Source organism: Ochlerotatus camptorhynchus, unplaced genomic scaffold (genome assembly GCF_037179485.1).
Source record: "Ochlerotatus camptorhynchus isolate MF236.1 unplaced genomic scaffold, CSIRO-AGI_Acam_v1.1 ptg000045l, whole genome shotgun sequence".
NCBI classification, from domain to species: Eukaryota; Metazoa; Arthropoda; class Insecta; order Diptera; family Culicidae; genus Ochlerotatus; species Ochlerotatus camptorhynchus.
Window position 1 is genome coordinate 244,682 of NW_027040536.1, and position 20,162 is coordinate 264,843.

The window sequence follows — 20,162 nt, forward strand, 5'->3', positions numbered from 1 at the left end:
GCGACAAAATGGGGAGAAGGTCCATGCTTCAAAAACGGTTCTCGGTGGTTTACGGGTCCGGAGTTCCTCTACAAGGCTGAATCGGAATGGCCAGGCAACGAGCTGCCAGAACCGAACATACCAGAGGAATTACGAACCGTCCACGCACATCATCGTGAAATCACCGAACCATTGATCGACTAGAGACGTTTCTCCAAGTGGGAAAGACTCCTGCGAGCAACCGCGTACATGCTCCGCTTCTGTGCTAACTGTTCCGGAAAGGTGCGTGGAGATCCAACAGAAGCCGGTGAATATTTGTCTCAGGAAGAGCTGCAGTCCGCGGAGGAAACACTCTTTCGCTGGATACAAATGGAAACGTACCCCGACGAAATGATCGCAGTCGAAGAACAGCATCAACGATTTCCGGAACAAGCCCCCAGACTCGAGAGAACCAGTCCACTTTGCAAGTTGTCTCCGATGTTGGACGAGGCAGGAATGCTGCGGATGGATGGGCGTATTGGTGCCGCTCATTATGCACCGTACGCCGCTAGATTTCCGGTTATTCTGCCGAAAAACCACTACGTCACCGGCCTTATCTTGAACTGGTATCATCGACAATACGGTCACGGCAACTCTGAGACTGTGGTGAACGAGGTGAGACAGAGGTTTCATGTCTCCAGTTTGCGGAATGCGGTCCGGAAAGTAGCAAAGACGTGCAAATGGTGCGTCGTTCGAAAGGCAACTCCTCAACCTCCTCGTATGGCATCGCTTCCAGAATGCAGGCTAGCAGCGTACATTCGACCGTTCACCTTCGTGGGTGTGGATTATTGTGGACCGTTCCTTATCCGGATTGGCAGAGCAAGTGCCAAGAGATGGGTGGCTCTGTTTGTTTGCCAGACGGTACGAGCCATCCACCTTGAAGTAGCGAACTCATTGTCTACAGAATCCTGCAAAATGGCGGTGAGGCGGTTTATTGCTCGCAGAGGTGCTCCGCAAGAGATCTATAGTGATCAGGGCACGAACTTTCAAGGTGCAAGCAACGATTTGAAGCGGGAGATAGCACAAATCAACATTTCATTGGCCAATACCTTCACCAATCGGAATACGTCGTGGCGGTTCAATCCACCGTCAGCCCCACACATGGGTGGATCGTGGGAACGCTTAGTTCGGTCCGTCAAGGTCGGTCTAGGCACTCTCTCTACCTCCAGGAACCCGGACGAGGAATCCTTTTGCACTATATTGGTCGAAGTAGAAGCGATGGTCAACTCCAGGCCATTGACGTACGTTCCCGTGAGCGCAGAACATGAGGAAGCTCTGACTCCCAACCATTTTCTGATGTTGAGTTCCAGTGGTGTCGTACAACCAGCAAAGCAGCCTGTGGACGTTGCAACTACACTCCGAACCAACTGGGGACACGTTCAGGCTTGTTTGGACAGGTTTTGGACAAGGTGGATTAGGGAATACCTCCCTACCCTCAGTCGCCGCACAAAGTGGTTCATCGAAGTCAAACCAGTGCAAGCGGGAGATTTGGTGATCGTCATGGATGAAGCTATACGGAACAGCTGGATTCGTGGCAGGGTCCTCAAGACACATCCAGGGAAAGATGGAAGGATTCGAAGCGTTGATGTGAAGACAGGCAGTGGCGTGTTCCGGCGACCAGTAACAAAGCTGGCAGTGTTGGACGTGATGGATGGAGGTATAGCTGATGGAAGTCTGCAGCAATACGGGTCGGGGGATGTTCGCGACAGTCCTCACCTTGCAGGCACACACCTTGCACCGTCGATCCGTAACGTTAGGCATTGAATACGGATAACGGATAGCTTTGACGTTGATGTAAACCTTCAATCCGGACAAAGAGCACAAGCGGACAATGACTGTTTACAAGTGAACAAAGACACAAAGTAGACGAATTAAAATGTGCGTTCACAAAACTTTATCCTAAATTGTATTATTAAAATTCTAGTTTACGAAGTTAAAATTACTTATATTAATTGAATTGGAGGTAAACTTATATTATATTTGATTAATTAAACTTATAATCTAATGTACAATACGATAAAATTTAGACACCAACAGCAAACACAAACAATCAGCTACGACGTGAATTCTTAAATATTAATGGACTAAAATCTGTAAGTTTCATGCAATTTATTATTATAATCTAGCTAATAAAAATCACATTTTGTAGCTTAAAGCTTACTCTACGGAAAAACCAGAGTTTGCTATAAAGAGGTCCGAAAAAACCAAGTGGAATTCACACCAGTGGCAACACCCATTCTTCATCAATACAGAATGGAAACTGCATCATTGGAACGTGTGTCGTCCATCTGTGACCTTGGCGTTACCATCGATTCGAGGCTCAGATTCAACGAACACGTGAGCAGTACCACTGCCAAAGCTTTTTTCTGTGCTGGGATTCATCCGTCGCCACGCTTCCGAGTTCACCGGCATCCACGCTTTAAAAACTCTCTATTGCTCGTTGGTTCGTAGCATTCTGGAGTACGCTGCTCCGATTTGGTCCCCTTATTATGTAGCTCATGTTCTCACGATTGAACGGGTGCAGAAAAGGTTCTTACGGTTTGCACTGAGACAACTTCCTTGGAACGATCCGACCAATCTTCCTCCTTATTCTGACCGATGCAAGCTCATAGGATTGGAACCACTATCTGTCAGACGAGTAACGATGCAGCGGCTATTTATTTTCGATGTCATTGGAGAATCTATAGATTGCCCTGAACTTCCCGCACAGATCCCGCTCAACATTCCTCCTCGACGGTTTCGGAGCTCAGCTTTAATGGCAGTCCCATACCACAGAACAAACTACGGCTACAACAACCCTTTCGATTCGTGTCTTCGCTTGTTCAATGTTGTCTGTGACGAATTCGATTTTAACTTGACTAAAAACGTTTTTAGAAAGGATTAGTAGTAATTTCTAGTTTATAAGTAAAATAGTTCAGTCTGTACGACTAGTTGAAGACGGTGATAAATAAATAATTCATGATAACATTCTATAGAAATTCGTGAAGAATAACACTAGTTTTCAAGTTAGTACAAGGTAGACAAATTATGCTATCTTTGTAATGACTCATCAAACCGATCATTTCGGATCAATCGCAATTTGTTTAATGCTTAATTTTAATGTATACCGCTCAACCCTGAAAAAAAAATAATAATTCCGTGAAGAGACACGAAAAAAATAAGAATCGGCAATTACTTTAAAAATTAATGTTACTTAACAAGGAACCCACGGAGAGAAAGCATATGCTGCTTGAGATCAAATGACGAGAGGACTGGTCATCATCTCTTTCAGTCATCTGAACAAATTTCTGTTTGTAAGGTTCAATTTACTTTAGTGAACTTTCGATGATTTGAAACCCAGCTCTTTTCGACACATTAATTTACATTGCAAAAAGCGGTCGTCAATCTATGTAAGCTGGAAAAAGCAAGGCACCCAATAAATATCACGTTGCCTACAACAATGAAAACAACTTGTTTGACTATAAACGCAGAATTCTCTCAAACACTGTTTTAAGAAGTTTGTGAACAGCCCAAGGAACAGCCCCTTTTCAGTATCGGATTTATAATAAAGAAACAACATTTAATATCATTATCATGGAAACATTAATGCTTTTCATAAACTATCACTAGGAACACTTCTTTACGGGGGCAGCAACTCCGATTCCTCCGCGCCCTCCACGACACTATTGGAGATATCGGTAAACACCTGACCCAGGTTCTTTTCGAAGCTAGATTTCACCTCGTCCAGAATCAAGTTGGGATTATCGTTGATGGCCCGGTTGCCAAACTCCTCGAGTGACGGATCCCCGTTAAATAGGCCGGTGAAGTGGAACTTTGCTTTCTGGAATTTCAGCTTCAAATCAATCGGATCGAACTGGACGAAGCTCTTGCCGTCTCTAGGAACCAAGCGGTATTGCATCTTCAGGTTGCCAATGGTGTCATCTGGAATGTGAAGTTGAAGTTAATTATGATATTAAGGGTAGCTTACCGCCCGAAAAAAAAATGCGTTTTTCTTAATAATGGAAAAAGATACAAAAAGAAACTGTTTTTGTAAAAAATTACAGTTTTTTTAAATTTAGAAAATTTACGGGTAAAACGATTTTTCACAAAGTTAGACTAACACCGCAAAATGGTCAATTTTTGACTAGCCTTTCGATGTTGTTTAAAGTCCAAGTTTTTGTCATGATGAATAGTGATGAGTGATAGAAACAAAGAATATTTCTCGATAACTTTTTCAAAGGGACGTATCAGTTTTTGTAAACAATGCATTTGATCGTCGATTTGGCGTAACTGGTAGCTCACACACGCTTACTAACACCACTAACAGGTAGGGGAAAATTTCCCCTATCTGATGGTAGTGTTAACATGCGTGGGCGAGCTACCAGTTACGCCAAATCGACGATCAAATGCATTGTTTACAAAATCTGATACGTCCCTTTGAAAAAGTTATCGAGATTTAACGAAAGATCACAGTAAGCCGCGCTTGAAATCTGACGTGCTTATTTTTGCTGCGTGTTTTTCTTCCGTGGTTATGGAATTGTTTGCATTAAACATCATTTGTTTGTGCTGTAATTGAGTTTTAAGTGTTCTTAAGATTGTGCTATGATGGATTCTCCGAGTTCGGATGCCACACTATCGAGAGTCTCGTCGGGTCGTCGGCGAGTTTGAACCCGGTCCGGTTGGTGAATTAGCTCGGGAAAGTGCTGATAATGAGTCGATCGCGAGTTTTGGTGGTGATTCGGCTGCTGGCTTCTCGCCGGTGTCGAACATTGCGAGCAATCTGAAGGATGCCTCGCTGCATACGCCTAAGACTGAACGGGCGGTAGCTGGTGGCCGCGAACGGTTCCTGGGGAAAGCACTAGACACGAACCTCCTCCCAGATGACCATTACCATGAAAGAAAATTTGTTTTCGTTAAAGGAAATATTACGGCACAGGTAATTGCTATTATTATTTTGTAAACAGTTCCAGATAGCGGACATGAACATCCAGTGGAGGTGCCGGGTGTTGTATTTTTGACAAATGGTAGGTTCCAAGTTCGCTGTTGTCGTCGTCGTAGGCGCCATAGGCAGTACCATTCGTATATTTGATATTGGCTATCAAACGCTGAAGCTAAATGAACAATCACGAATCTCTGTTGTTCATTACATACCAAGTGAAAACTTAATCATATTTTGTCGTGGAGTGTTGTGGTTTTTACAAGCTCGATGACCCTGGGATCGTTTTTTGCTTGATGAGTGGAATATCATGCATTTAATCCCAAGCTCTCCCGAGTTCCGAGAGCATAGATCGTAGTTAATAACCAAAAGTTGAATTGTTTAAACATTTATGACCAATGCTTTACCCACTCGTCTATCAATGCTCCATTTGTGACATTTAGTAGCAGTTTTCAGAAGTCCGGAAAAGTTGATGATCGATCACAGTCAAGCAGACTAATTTTGGTGAAATCATTCCATTTTTATCTAGGGGAAATGGCTCTAATGTTGGCCTATGGATCTAAGATTGGGCCCATCGCTAAAAATCTGCTATTTATCAAATTTATCTAGATGAACGCGTCGTTGGGACGGTACTAATGGATATTTTTGGTCGCTATTCAAAATTTAGTCGATTGTTGAATTTATGTATGGGCCCAAATTAGCGGCATTTGGGCTGACATTCAGTGGCGTCTCGTCCATATGTGCACCTCGTGCACTGCACAGTCTCGAATTTTCAAAAAGTGAAATTTATATTTCATAAAATTTAAGAGGCAAAAAATTCTGCATCAAAATTGGCTTCTACTGTTACAGACAAAATATAAATAAAATAGGTGCACAACTAGTGAATCTTCTCACGAGGCGCCACTGCTGACATTACATCAATTTCCCCTATAAATTAGGAATTTGGGAACATTGGAGGAATTTGGTTACATCCTTCAATTATATTATAATATATAAACCATTCATTACATCACATATGATTGTAAAATTTACTCTTACATAACACGGAGCGTTTGGAACGGTATGAAGGTGGACATTCCACCCCTGTAGATTCACGAAATGCATCGCTGTTTAAATATATTTACTTAAACTACAATGATTTCATAGAATTATCTTCGCAACGCAGTAGGCCTGGCCGTTTTGATGTTTGTGTCATATCTCAGATATGCTGCAAACATCAATGTTGACCAAAAAATGATTAGGCGTTATCCATCCGAATCATTTTCCAGGATGCTTTCTCGTACTGGCTGCGTTTGTAATATTAGATTAGATTAGATTAGATGATATCTGTGGAAGGATCTTTTGTCATAGATTCCGTGAAATAATCTATTAGTCTAACCTTCACCCGGTTACAGCACGAAGCCGAAATCATAGCCGAGTTAATGCAGAAATAGTGGGCAACTCCATAGAACCAATGACGTCATCAGTAGAACGAAGTCATTGGCTCTATGGAGTTTCCCGTTTTATCGTGCCCACATATCAGCATTTAGATTTGAAAATGGCCTTTTCCACTAGACCTGTGCGTCGGTCCTTTTATGGCGGTGGCGTGAAAACCATTTTTGTCTCGGCGGCGGCGTGTATCGGCTTATCACTATGGTGGCTGTCAAAATGTCACATTTCAATGTTGAATTTAACCCAAAAATTGTATTACTGTATATGTGACTTGTTACAGATAACTCAATTTTTAATTTGTTACCGAAAACACCATCAAAACAACGGAACTATTTCCTAAGGTAGTTTTTTTTTTCAGTAATTAAAATCATTCCAGATTAAATAGCCTATTGAGTAGAGAAGGTTAGGTACGGGTATTTTTATCCGAAACACGACCCGTACCCGTACTCTACGGTTTCGGTTGGGTACGGGTATGCAAATAACTAAATTTTCGGGCCAGGTCGGGTACGGGTATTTCTAGCATCTTATCCAATTAAGAATGTAATGATTTTGAGCATCAAAACAAGTTCTTAGGCGAATTTCTTCAACAAATAACACATATCATGTGCCTTGACAAAAACAGAAACCTTAAACAATAATTACATATGTTCATTGAACTGTAGATGATCAGGAACGGGTTTGTTTATCCAAAACTAAAACCATGCCTGTACCCGACGAGTTTGGATCGGGTACGGGTATTCAGAAAACTAAATTTAAAGGTTCTGATTGGGTACGTGTGTTTAAAAAAAATCACATTTATTGAAAATTTTATGCAATTATGGCGGTTTCACCAAACCGATGACGGTGGTTTCGATTTACGCCCCGGTCAAGAAAATTTTACTGGTTTAAGATTTTCTCGACTTCCATGAGCATAGAGTGGAAGTGCTTGAAACTCCGGACATGCGGAAACAGTTCTAGTAACCCTATGACCATCAGAAAAAGGAGTTTCTGGTATCCTTATTTGCTGGTTTGTTTTGATTCTGCGTTCCATTTCGCTTTTCTCCATTTCATCTGCCAAATGTCGTTTGAGCAATAATTTGCATGGTGTGCAGATAAGTGCTCAGATTAAAAATGATCAGATTACCGGGAGTCTACGGTATTTTTTAAAGCTTTGACCTTGTTTGTGTTTTATTATGTGCAATGGTTGGCGAGAAATGCGTCTTTCAAAATTTAAAAGTATAAAAATATTACATTGACAGCGTATCAAAAATCATCATGGCGACGCGCCGACTAAAAATCGTCAGCGGCGTGTGAAAAAAATGCCGGCGGCGGCGCACGGGACTAGTTTTCACTTACCACGCGGTCCCACTTGCCCCGGTGTTCCTTATTGTAATCTGTGATCACATCCTTTTGCCAGTGAAAGCTAGCTACTTACTCAATTGTAAACGGAAATCTCCTTTCCCAGAGGCTTGCAAAAGCAAAATGTTCATGTTGAGATTATACTGTCCGACGATGTTCATTGCAGGAATAACTGAAGCAATATCAAGTCTCTTCGCTGATTGATCATATCTAGAACACCGGAAATCAGATAAGATTAACATCACAGGTCCACTTTTTCCTAACACCTCAATCACACTAACCGGATTTTCTTGATGACGAATCCACCCGTTCCCCTAATAGTCACATTGGACAGTACCAGATGAAATCCGGCTCCATTGTTGATATCCATTCGCTCGAAGTAGATCGGATCGAACCTGGGTGCTTTTCGGTCATCTCCGTAATTCGCTTCGATCACATTCGGCCGAATTCGCTCCACTACGTCGATTATGCACTTTTCCAAATTCGGATCATTCCTCGAACAGACACTCAACACAGGCGCTACAAGAGATTCAGAGGTGACTTAATAATTTATCTAATCACTATCACTTCCGCGCACGTACCCACGTAAGACTTTCCGTAGTGAAAGCTCAGAATCACTAGAAAATGTATTGCTAACTGTTTCATTTCGAACCTCGACTGACTGCAGACTGAGCTGGAAGAACGTTCATTCACTAACAGCTTCCGCACAATCATTGCAACCGGAATTGCTTCAACGCATCGATTTTATACAGTGCTCCTGTAGTCAGCCTATTCCTCTGATTATCAACGAATCTTGGATCGCTGATAGAATACTATTAAAATAGAAGAAGCTTGCATGTGCATAATAGACTGTCATCAATTAAAAGCCTTTCGAAATTATTTCGCTCAAATCTCCCAACCCCCCGACGGCAATGTTAATAACTTTATTGAACATTCTCGCCCAGTGTGTATGAGGAGGGTTGATGAAAAATTAAGTGTTGAAATGGGAGAGCACGATCAACCCCAACCAAAGTAATCACGAATCTATTACCATACCGAGATTGAAGACGATTTACTTTTCTATTATCTACACAGTTGCCCCGTGGGGATGAGTTCAAGTCACGACGAGCGGATTTTGCTGGGATAATTGAAAGTAATTCTAAATTAGCAAGCAATAAAAAAAAACTAAACCGAAATTAGCATAGCGTAGTTTTGATCTACGGACCTCTGGGTTATGAGCCCAGCACGCTTCCACTGCGCCACTCTGCTGCTTACTTATGAACGGTCGGCCTCAGTTGCAAACTGTTGTGCTATAATGGAAAATGTTTACGATGGGAGAGTACGGAACGGACATGTAGGGGAAATGGATGTAATGTCGGCCTAAATGCCCCTAATTTGGGCCCATATATACATTCAGAAATCGACTAAATTTTCAATAGCGACCAAAAATATCCATTAGTACCGTCCCAATGACGCGTTCATCTAGATAAAATTGATAGATAGCAGATTTTTAGCGATGGTCCCAATCTTAGATCCATAGGCCAACATTAGAGAGCTATTTCCCCTACTCGGGGGAGTAGCGTTCCGATGAATTATGCATGCGCATTAAATTGTTTAATTTTGTAGTGCATTGTGTGCTAAGTTGTTTGAGATTTAATCAATTCGTATCAATTAACGCGAGTGGATAATGTGACATACAGTGCAAACTGGCAGCAATGGTGATTTATTTCTACTGGGAGGCAATTAATAAAACAAGTAGCTTACAAACATTGCTTATTGGTAATTTAAGTATGGATGGATGAAAAAAATGTGAACAACTTCAACTAGATATTTACTACACAACGGTCTAAATATGCAGAACCATGATCGTTCGAGATTTGTGTGAGAAAACTTGATTTGGTGAGCCATGTAGTTTCCTGGGGAATTTTGTAAAATGTTGAGCGCTATCTTCTACCTTAAGGTATGGCAAAAGATAGCGTTCAACATTCTAACAAACTTCCCCAAGAAACTACATGCCTCTTAAAAAAAAGGTATCTTTGATAATGCGGGTAACTTTGATAGTAGAATATAATGATTAAATTTACTTTCTGCACTCAGGGTTGCTTACACTCACTTGCTTTAGAAACATGTTTTCGGAATTATGAAATTATAAGATGTTGTAATGATAATTAGTACTTGTAGGTTATAAGATGATGCTAAAAAGTATGCGTTTGACTCATAAAATATGTAATTTTCGATTTAAGAGCGCTACAATCAGCGATTTATGATTCGTGAGCGTTAACTCAGAGAGCATTTCGTTTGTCCGCAATTCGAATTGTCAAACGAGCGATTCGAACTTTCAAACGGGTGATCAGATCTGTCAAACGAGGTGAGACGCAAACCAAGACAATATAAATTATACGTGGGTTTGTGTACTTGATAATTGCATGACGTCACAGAACAGATAGGTAACTCAGAGCAAACGGTTTCATCTGAAACTGAGTTCATGCTTTCCTTGTAATTTTTGCTATTCCTTTCTATTTTCATTTCGCAGTGCACATGATGATTTTAAATCTTGTATAAATTGGTATAATAACCGTTAAAACATTTTGCTTACAGTACGCTCCTAACTGTTTGAACATGCAATAATTACATTTTCTATTTTTCAATGCTTGGCCAATCATTATTGATGTAATTCCAGCGGTTTTGTTTGAATACGTGAATGGGGTATTACATTGCTTTGCATAAAATCACTAATTAGTATTACAATTTGTTTGAACCAATTATAAACATATTTGATGGGATGTTGGTGAAATGTCTCGTTTTTAAATATGGTGATTGCAAATTTGTTTATGTAACAACTATGTATGTATGTACAACTATGCTACTTGCTGTTCTGACTCTGTCTGATAATAATAAGGTTCGATGCCTCCGCCATTTAACCATTCATGGTCAAGCAATTGGGTTCTTTAATTTTGAAAAATGTATTGTTTTTTATACATCATCCGAAAGAGCTTCGTTCTCTGAGCACAGCGCTAATAAGGTGATTTTTGCTAATGTAATCGTACTTATTTAAAATAGTTCCAATGTACCAAAATTGATGAAATTTTGGGTTTGGGTTCCATTTTTAATGCAGATTAAGAATATGCATTTACCTCAATACCCTTAAAGAACCCAATTGGTGTATTTTTTTTTGTTCAATTCAACTACACAACAACGAAAACGCAACGTAAAAGTTTAAAGTCCGTGCGCGGAAAAAAATGATATGGTTCAAAAGATCTGTCTGCAGGTTTGTGCCAAAGAGGAGTCTCAGAATTTTTTAGAAACTTTGCCCACAATTTGACTAATTTTTATATTCTTCACTTGCTTTGCAATTTTGCCTTTGCATTGTAAAAATAATGATTTATATTCAAATTTTCAATTAGTTAGATTTTTGATCTTAACACAAAAAAGGTAAGGGAATCCATTCTGAAGTTTTCACCAGTGAACGATAAGAAATCTTCAAGTAGGGTAAGTGTGCCAGTTTAAAACTAATGCTCCAGTTTTGTGCTCTAATATTGTAACGAAATCAATAATATAATGAATGAAAAAATCTGAAATTCAGGATAGCGCCAATTAGATGACAACTGGGGTTAAAACCTGGCATCCGTCGAAAAAATATTGAAAAAATGTGATTACTTAGAAAATGGTTCTTTTGGTTTTTCTTTGCAATTTTTCTCCATCGTGAAAATTTTCATGGAAAACATTTTTCAGATTATATTTTTATGAATTTATGAGATAATTTCACTTAATTATAAGACACTTTTTTTTCCTTTGATTTGTTTTCCGTTGATTCCGACCCATCAACTCATGGACCGGGGACCAACAGCTTTACTTCCTTTCCGAAGGAAGGCGTGATCAGGGATTTTATGCCTCAGAAAATCCGGCGGCGTCGACTGGGATTGAACCCAGGCTTTTTGAGGTGAGAGGCAATCACGGTGCCACTATAAAACAATCCAAAAACTTCATTTGGTTCCAGTGATATAAAAGAAACTTGATATGTGACAAAACCGGATGCATTACTAACTTTAATCAAACCAAAAGTAACCGAGAACATTGGGATTGAACCCCGAACAACCGAGATGAGAGGCTTAGTAACCCTAAACCACAGATGCTTTGGGAAAATGGATGACTAAATCATGTTGCTTGCACTCCTGGGGTAAAGTTTTGTTTAAATAGTGTTCAAAAGTTAAGTGCCATACTACCTTAAAAAAGCGTTGTTTAAAATTGTCCATTGGTAATCACATATTTTAACACACTTTTATGTGGATAGACATGGATTAAACGTGATCCTTATTCATGTATACGATTGACATTACGAGATCATTTCCAAATGAACTCCTAATAGTTACATTGCATTTACTTATTTTGAGATTTATGGTCAAATGTAATTTTTTGGCCCAAAGTCAATGGTCCATCTCTTCAACAGTTGTAATTATATTATTGATGAATACATGCTTAAAACTAATTTCCTCGCTAAAATGTGAATTTGATAAGGAACGGAACTTAAAATTGTGTGTTTAAAAAATAATTAACTATTAAAACAAAACTAAAATCTGACTGCATTGACACCCTCTTGTGTGCAATATATAATTTCAAATATTTTTTTGATGAATTTCTACTGATGTTTATTCATTAAATTCATAAATTCACCAATAAGCTAAAGCTATACAAATATGCTAATAAAGATCATGTGTCAAATAAGTTGTGCATGCATAACATAATTATAATCTGTTGCGTTTGGCTTTTCAATACTAGCAATCTTTAGTAAAATAAATTTAACGTACTTTAATAAAACGGTAATTCACATGATAAAATATTAGGATAGTACCATAGATGTAACTCTAAGACTAGAAGGTCCTGAAATAACGTGCTCAACTTTTTGGCTCAGGTCTGGTACTCTCTTCAGTCCCAAGCTAATCGATTCACCCCTCAAAACATAGGAAATCCACTAACCCCTCATTCTATCTGTCAAACTTTCATAACGTATCAAAACAAACATTGCGTAGTAGTAGAATTTTGACTAGAATGGGGTACGTTAATCGTTCGCTTGGGACCAATAGGCTAGTCAAGTAGTGAGCCAATTTAAAATCGTTAGTTTCGTATTGATTGTTGATAGTACTGTACGATTCTTGTTGTCAATTATACCAGTACCAGCAATGCCAGATTGAAAGAAAAATATTAAATCCTAGTACACAACTAACCTTGGATTAAAAACTGCTAAAGCCACTATGTAAAGGGTGCGTGACGAATTTTTGCAGTAAATTTCAAATAGTAATTTCTCATGCTTGTGCATCATGATTTAGATATATTTGGCAGCACTGGATAGCTTATACTGTTAGGTGTAAGATTTAAACAAACAATGTTGAGTAAACGTAAAGATGTCGAAACAAGAGAGCAATCTGTCAGCCGTTGTCGGTTTGTTGCGCGCCGGAGTATGCATGAAAGAAATAATTCGGTCGATAAATGTGTCTGAAAGAACAGTGTATAATATTAAAAAAGGCTTGGGAAAGTGATAAGACGAAGCACCTGCTCATACTGCTAATAAAGTACAGAAATGGCTTACGGAAAATATTTCGTAAATTTGGGAGGAAGAAATTTGGCCCCCAAGCAGTCCCGATATCAATCTGTTGGATTATTTTGTATAGGGCGTCGTCCAACGGGATACCAATAGAACCCCTCACACCACACTTAAGTCGCTAAAAGCTAAAATCAAGGCAGTGATGACATCTATGGATCGAAACATTTTAAAACGTGCATACTGCAGTTTCCGGAAGCGTCTAACTACAGTCGTCGAAAGGGAAGGCAATTTTTTTGAATAAATTTACTTACAACTTCCATATGTTGCGAAAGAAAATAAATCGCACAAAATTCATTGCTAGAATAACTAACTGGTGTATTTTTTCTCAAATATGCCATTTACTGCAAAAATTCGTCACGCACCCTGTACTGATGAGCATACAAATGTTACATTTATTTAATTGTTTCATTGAATTATTCGATCAAAACATCAAAGGCATTAAACAAAGGAATGCAAAAATTATTATCACACATGCAACGTATCGCAAAGTCTGGGAAAACTGGCAACAAGGCGCCACTAATTTGCTTTTCATGATAGGAGTAAAGAGTTACAGAGCTCTCGTCAACGCCAATTCCTATGTCGAGTGTGGTGTCCCACTAACTGCTACCAGGAGGACTGAAAGAACAAAAGAGACGCCAAGTATATGCTACATGACAGATAAGCTCGTATTCGCTTTCCCTCTCATAAATCGTAAACAATGGAACGATTTTTTTATATGACGAAATGCATTATCATTTCGCTTTTTCTGGACGACGGTTTTTACGCATGAAAAGTGAAAGAAGGAAAATGTTTTGCTTTTTAACACAAACGCACACGGCCATGAGAAATGTCATTGGAGTAAAGAGAGTTTCCCTGCCATTCCACTATGGGCAAAAATGGGTTCAAAATTACCCAAAATTCAATATCTCAAGAGCACGCTGAATTTCGGCCATGAAAAATGACTTTTCCGAAGGAAAATCGTCCGGGAAATCGATTGCACGTGGTCCCATAGACCGGAGAGCCTTGTAGGTATGTGTTTTGGACCATTTTACCCCATTTTGCCCTACTTTTTGGAGGAAATGTTTTTTCACAGCTGTATTTTTCGTAAAACATAAGCACTTTATGCATGGTTTTAGAATACTATGTCGTTAAACAACAGTTCATGAGATATTAGGGAAATACGGGGTACACTTTATAGGGGAGTAAGGGGTTAAAGTGAAACCATAAAAAATAAATACAATCAATATTTTTAATACAAAACACATTTTTTTTTAATATTATCATATTTTTTACTGAAAAATACTCTTAATTAACTTTCATTTGGTATTTTGAGTTCCGTCATCGGCCAAACAGTTCAAAAGTTATAAATTTTTGAAAATATCGAAATTTTTGAAAATATCGAAATTTTTTTTTTGACCGCCCTAATATATAAATAGTCACTTTAATGACAACATATAAAATAAGGGTCTAATATATTGCGATAAGGAACAAAACTACCAATTTTTACAAAATTCTGAGAACCACTATATCGTTTTTCTGTATAGTGACAAAAAAAGTGAAAACTCTTTTCAAACAGATAGCAGTAAATTAAAACTTATTTAACCCCAATTAACCTTAAAATTTCGAAAAAACAATCTTATTATTGCAGGCAACCTTTGGGGTCATTCAAACAATCGCATCGTTCAACATTTGTATGAATTAAAATAAATTTAGCGAGGGTTCACTTTAACCCCTTACTCCCCTATAAAGTGTACCCCGTATTCCTCTAATATCTCATGAACTGTTGTTTAAAGACATAGTATTCTAAAACCATGCATAAAGTGCTTATGTTTTACGAAAAATACAGCTGTGAAAAAACATTTCCTAAAAAAGTAGGGCAAAATGGGGTAAAATGGTCCAAAACACATACCCACAAGGCTCTCTATGGGACCACGTGCAATCGATTCCCCGGACGATTTTCCTTCGGAAAAGTCATTTTTCATGGCCGGAATTCAGCGTGCTGTTGAGATATTGAATTTTGGGTAATTTTGAACCCATTTTTGCCCATAGTGCATTCCTTCGACATATCTTCTGACAACCCAAGATATGTTCAAATCCTACAGGTAAAGCGATCTGCATGTGGATTGAATATTGTTTTGAGAATTCAGGATGAATGAAACATTGGATTTAATTAGGGGGTATGTCGGCCTCGGCGCTTCTTTCCTTTTCATCGCCAGGGGAGTTAATGAAATCTTAGAGCACAGACTCAGAGTGTTAATTTTTTGCAGAACAATGCATTGGAACATGATGCAAATAAATACCCGCTAATGATAATCTTAAATACCCGCTAATGATAATCTTGATAAATTAATCTATCGTTAATCTTTGAATATGTTTTATTCCAAATGTGTTTTTGAATATCCTAAAGTATGGAATTATGATAATCGTACTAGAATTAGCAGAAAAAAAATACAGTTTTTGTTTGATGTGATCGTCTCACTCCACAATTAGCATGTTACTCACCCTTTGCTTTTGCAGGAAGCATTGATGAAGTCTGTGAATAAGATGTTGCCTACAGACACTCTATACATAAGCGCCAACAGAAGTGTACACACCTTTCAATATATAAATCTTGGGTATGTTTGAATTGTACATACCAGTAAAGCTGGTATAAATGGTAAAAGGTGATATAAGTGTAAATACATTTTGAGTGTAAAAAGCGTGCTCTCCACCGCTAGGTGTCACTACCAATTGAAATTTAAATGGCTCCGTTTTTGATTCCCATGTTACCTATCTGTTCTGTGATGACGTGATCAGATCAGTAGATGTCGGTAGTATTTAACGTATTTTAAATATGGCACGAATTTGAAAGTAGCTTGTATGAACTGTCACGTCGGTTCGTCGGTGGTGATACTCTTTGCCCAGGGAAGTCTAGACAATTTCCAACTAAACAAGGGTAATGGAGAAAATTTCCAACTCCGGCTTAATAATACCGTGCTTTTGCCGACTAGGCTACCCAAAGCCCCTCTAAATTCATGATGTACCACTAGTAAAATATACTAGAAAAAATATAGGGGAAATGCAGGTAATGTCGGCCTAAGTGTCCCTAATTTGGGCCCATACATAAATTCAGCAATCGACTAAATTTTCAATAGCAACCAAAAATATCCATTAGTAACGTCCCAATAACGCGTTCATCTAGAAAAAATTGATAAATAGCAGATTTTTAGCGATGGGCCCAATATTAGATCCATGGGCCAACATTACAGACATTTTCCCTAGCTAACCATTTGTGGAATATTCTTTCTGATTATCAAAAGCAACTTATGTTTATCACACCAATTTTACTACAAAATATTAAACAAAACCTAACCACACACTAATAAATATCACAGAGGAAGAATATCCATCTCAGTCGCCCCACTCACCGCGCTGTTCGCCATGGCGGTGAATATTCTGCTCAAGCTCTCCTCGAATGCCGGTTTCACCTCATCCAGCAGCACGTGCGGATCTTCGTTGATTGCACTGTTTCCAATCTTTCCGAGCGCGGGATCGCCATTAAACAGGTTTTGCAAGTTAAACTTACCCTTATCGAACCGGAGCTTGACCTGAATCGGATGAAACTGAACATACTCCTTCCCGTCTGACCCCGGCTTCAGATAGTATTTCAATCTCATGTTGGCAATTGTATTGTCTGGAAAAATCACACGATGCTAACTGTTCCCGGCATAACACTGGTTACATGTGATTGCGTAATGCACTCACCGAGATTCAGATCAAAATCGCCCTGTCCGGAGATGCGTAACACTAGCACCTTCATGTCCAAAGTATATTGTCCATTGACGAGCATGTTGGGAAGCTTCACGCTTACGTTGAACATTTTCTCATCCAGATTTAGCCTGCATTGAAGTGAAAATGAATATTTTCGTAATCGGTTTAATCAATCTCAATATTACGCTGTTACGCTGCATACTTACTTGACTCGACGAACTACAAAATTGCCGGCGCCCTTGATCGTTACATTCAGAAGCTTTGCCCGGAATCCCGGCCCGTGGTCAATGCTCATCTTTTCGATGTAGATCGGCTCGAGCAATGGTGCGGTGGGTTGCCCTTCGCCATAGTTTCCGTCGGCAATGTTGGACCGTATCCGTTCCACCGCTCCCTTGACGCAGCGCTCGAATTTGGGATCATTGCGGGAGCAAGCCGTCAAAATGGGGGCTGTAGGATGGATTAAATGTGCGGTTGTACGGTTGAGATTGATATTCAGTGTAGTGGTTTTATAAACATCGTATATAATCACTTTCAGAGTGCATGCTCAATAGGGTGTCCCAAAATTGCACTATGTCTGGCAATCTGGGGGCTCACCCTCCAAATGATACCTAAGGGTGTTACAAACAAACTTTTGTATGGCGGCAACTCTGGCAAATGTTGTTTAGAGGTCGCCCCGACGAGATTTTTGAAAAAAGACATTTTTCATAGCTATTATCGAATAAATATTTTTAGTTCTTTAAATTTCAGTGAAACCCTACCCTTTTATATTTTTCGCAGATTCCCAAGGGTCAAAACTATGAGAGAAAAAATTGCTACGGCATTTTCTGTGTCCAATTTGTTAGTTACAATTTTTCAAATTCTCTAAAACGATGTTTTTTTTTGGTACATCACTGCATTCAATCATCAAAAGTGGGTATCAAACATAGCGTTATTATCAATCAAATGCAACAGAAAGATGGGAAATTTTATGGACAAAAACTTTGCCCCAGAAATTTTAACCTCATTTTGAGCCGTTAAAAAGTTATTCGTGATTTATTGTGGAAAGAAAAGTTCAGAATTTCAATACTTGCAGTATGTCCACCAAACTATTATTGAAATCGTCCAATACAAGTCATCTACTATGTTGCAAATCACTTGATAACATTTGTTTCGAAGTTTCTAGAATGCAATTTAGGAGGATATATGAGCGGAGAGGGATCACAAAATTTATTAGTTTCCATTTGATTGCCGTAGCAAGCAGAACCAAAAAAGAAAATCATGTCACCAAAAACCAAGCACAAGTCGGATCTCATCACCGGTATTGCGAGGATGCATTTGCCCAGAAACCGTTTGTCGTTGGAGTTGGACATCATCAGGTACTTTCGATTCAAGCATGAAACCCAACAACTTTCAATCGGACAAAGCATTCAAGTTGTGGCTACCGAAGCTGGGAAGATTTGGAATCAAGCCGGACTTTCACACCAGCTCAAGCGGAAAGTTGTTAGAAGGGTTGCCAAGCTCGTTGTGACATGGCAACGCCAAAGTAAGGCCTTCAAGAAGAAAAAAAAGAGCTATTGCCAGCTTTGAAGATGTGTAGGATGCGGTTGAGTTACTTCTTCAACATAAACCTGAACCACATCGATGAAGAGCTACGAAACGATACTGTTTGGCAGAATTCTGGAGCCAGCAGGTGACAAACAATGTTCCGGTTGAGTTTCCGAAAAGCTTCTCAAGCAGTGCACCATTGATATACAAGCAGCTTCGGTAGCCACAACTTGAATGCTTTTTCCGATTGAAAGTTGTTGTGTGTCATGCTTGAATCGAAAATACCTGATGACGGCCAACTCCAACGACAAACGGTTTCTGGGTAAATGCTTCCTCGCAATACCGGTGATGAGATCCGACTTTAGCTTGGTTTTTGGTGACATGATTTTCTTTTTTGGTTCTGCTAGCTCTCCGCTTATATATCCTCCTATTGAATTCTATAAACTTCGATACAAATGTTATCAAGTGATTTGCAACAAAGTAGGTGATTTGTAATGAACGATTCCAATGATAGTTTGATTTGCTGGTGGACATACTCCAAGTATTGAAATTCTGAACTTTTCTTTCCACAGTAAATCACGAATAACTTTTTAACGGCTCAAAATGAGGTTCGGCAAAGTTTTTGCGCATACAATTTCCCATCTTTTTGTTGCATGCTCATTGACAATAGCGCTATGTTTGACACCCACTTTTGATGATTGAATGCAGTGATGTACAAAAAAAAAACATCAGTGCAATTTTGGGACACCCTAATGCTCAATTTCACACCCAATTTACAAGAAATAAAAACTAACATCCCTTCTAACGAGCATTGGTGTAACTAGAAAAATTTTCTGGAGGGGGCTCATGGACTAGCAGACTCACATCATTCTTCGAGAGGAAATACCTTCGAGATAAGAATAACAACAAAATTACGATTTTAAAACTTCGTCCCTGCGTATAGGGCGTCGTTGTACCAATTTGGTCGTGGCACATTTCGAGTATGATAGAGTGATTGCAGTTAGATCAAAAGAGCCTGAGAAAAATGTAAGTACTTTCGCGGATTACCCGGAGTTGCGATAGTGAAGGTATGATCACAGACAAGCAGACATAAAATGCTAAAGATGTTCGTTGAAATCGCTTTTAACGGTCAATTTGAATGTATCTTAGTTGATAGTACTGTCACTTGTGGCGTTTGACGTATACACACTACAGCCATCTGTTGAGTGTATTGCCCATCATAGTGTGTACGACATATAGCGATAGGGTTTTTTTTTTCCTTTGGTTTGTTTTTTCCGTCGATCTTGTTTTCCAATGCTACCGACGTGCCAGGAAGGCAGCTCCCACACCTGGACCCTACCTATCGACCCATCAACTCATGAACCGGGGACCAACGGCTTTACTTCCCATCCGAAGGAAGGCGTGATCAGAGATGTTATGCCTCAGAACATCCCGGCGGCGCCGACTGGGATTGAACCCAGGCCTGCTGGGGTGAGAGGTAATCACGCTTACCACTACACCACCGGCGCCGTTAGCGATAGGGTTTACAATGATAAATATTCAATGTGTTGTGTCTGTTTGTCTGTGATATAACATTGAGGTAACGTTAGGATAATATCAAAACATTGAGAGATATAACGCTTCACTTCG

General features: G+C 39.3%; 3 protein-coding genes and 1 non-coding gene across 4 annotated transcripts in view; 1 reads left to right on the plus strand and 3 right to left on the minus strand.

The window, feature by feature from the left end:
- Window positions 1-228: 228 nt before the first annotated feature.
- Window positions 229-1,782, plus strand: LOC135714493 (uncharacterized). Its single transcript, XM_065237868.1, has one exon. The coding sequence runs from the start codon at window positions 229-231 to the stop codon at window positions 1,780-1,782; it is 1,554 nt and encodes a 517-aa protein (XP_065093940.1).
- A 1,793-nt stretch (window positions 1,783-3,575) lies between these two features.
- LOC135714668 (protein takeout-like) lies at window positions 3,576-8,412 on the minus strand. Its single transcript, XM_065238053.1, has 4 exons — window positions 8,284-8,412; window positions 7,984-8,221; window positions 7,779-7,912; window positions 3,576-3,939 (listed from the first exon to the last, which is right to left on the minus strand). Exons 1-4 carry the CDS (start codon window positions 8,345-8,347, stop codon window positions 3,638-3,640), a joined length of 738 nt encoding a protein of 245 aa, XP_065094125.1. The 5' UTR covers window positions 8,348-8,412; the 3' UTR covers window positions 3,576-3,637.
- A 466-nt stretch (window positions 8,413-8,878) lies between these two features.
- On the minus strand, window positions 8,879-8,950 carry TRNAM-CAU (transfer RNA methionine (anticodon CAU)). The gene has a single exon. It is a non-coding gene; the product is annotated as a tRNA-Met (tRNA).
- A 7,656-nt stretch (window positions 8,951-16,606) lies between these two features.
- Window positions 16,607-20,162, minus strand: part of LOC135714502 (uncharacterized) — a 31,512-nt gene continuing 27,956 nt past the window's right edge. Inside the window, exons 8-10 of the mRNA XM_065237878.1 lie at window positions 17,216-17,456; window positions 17,004-17,137; window positions 16,607-16,932 (exon numbers count right to left, since the gene is read on the minus strand). Coding sequence (XP_065093950.1) covers window positions 16,628-16,932; window positions 17,004-17,137; window positions 17,216-17,456 — 680 coding nt within the window. The 3' untranslated portion in view covers window positions 16,607-16,627. The remainder of the gene's footprint in view (window positions 16,933-17,003; window positions 17,138-17,215; window positions 17,457-20,162) is intronic.

Excerpts from the sequence above, each read along its gene's own strand:
- LOC135714493 (XM_065237868.1), top strand. The coding sequence starts at position 229 with ATGCTCCGCTTCTGTGCTAACTGTTCCGGAAAGGTGCGTGGAGATCCA.
- LOC135714668 (XM_065238053.1), bottom strand. The coding sequence starts at position 8,347 with ATGAAACAGTTAGCAATACATTTTCTAGTGATTCTGAGCTTTCACTAC. Across the intron at positions 8,222-8,283 it reads CTACGGAAAGTCTTACGTGG|CGCCTGTGTTGAGTGTCTGT; the intron begins GTACGTGCGCGG and ends AATCTCTTGTAG. Across the intron at positions 3,940-7,778 it reads AGATTTCCGTTTACAATTGA|ATGACACCATTGGCAACCTG; the intron begins GTAAGTAGCTAG and ends TTCACATTCCAG.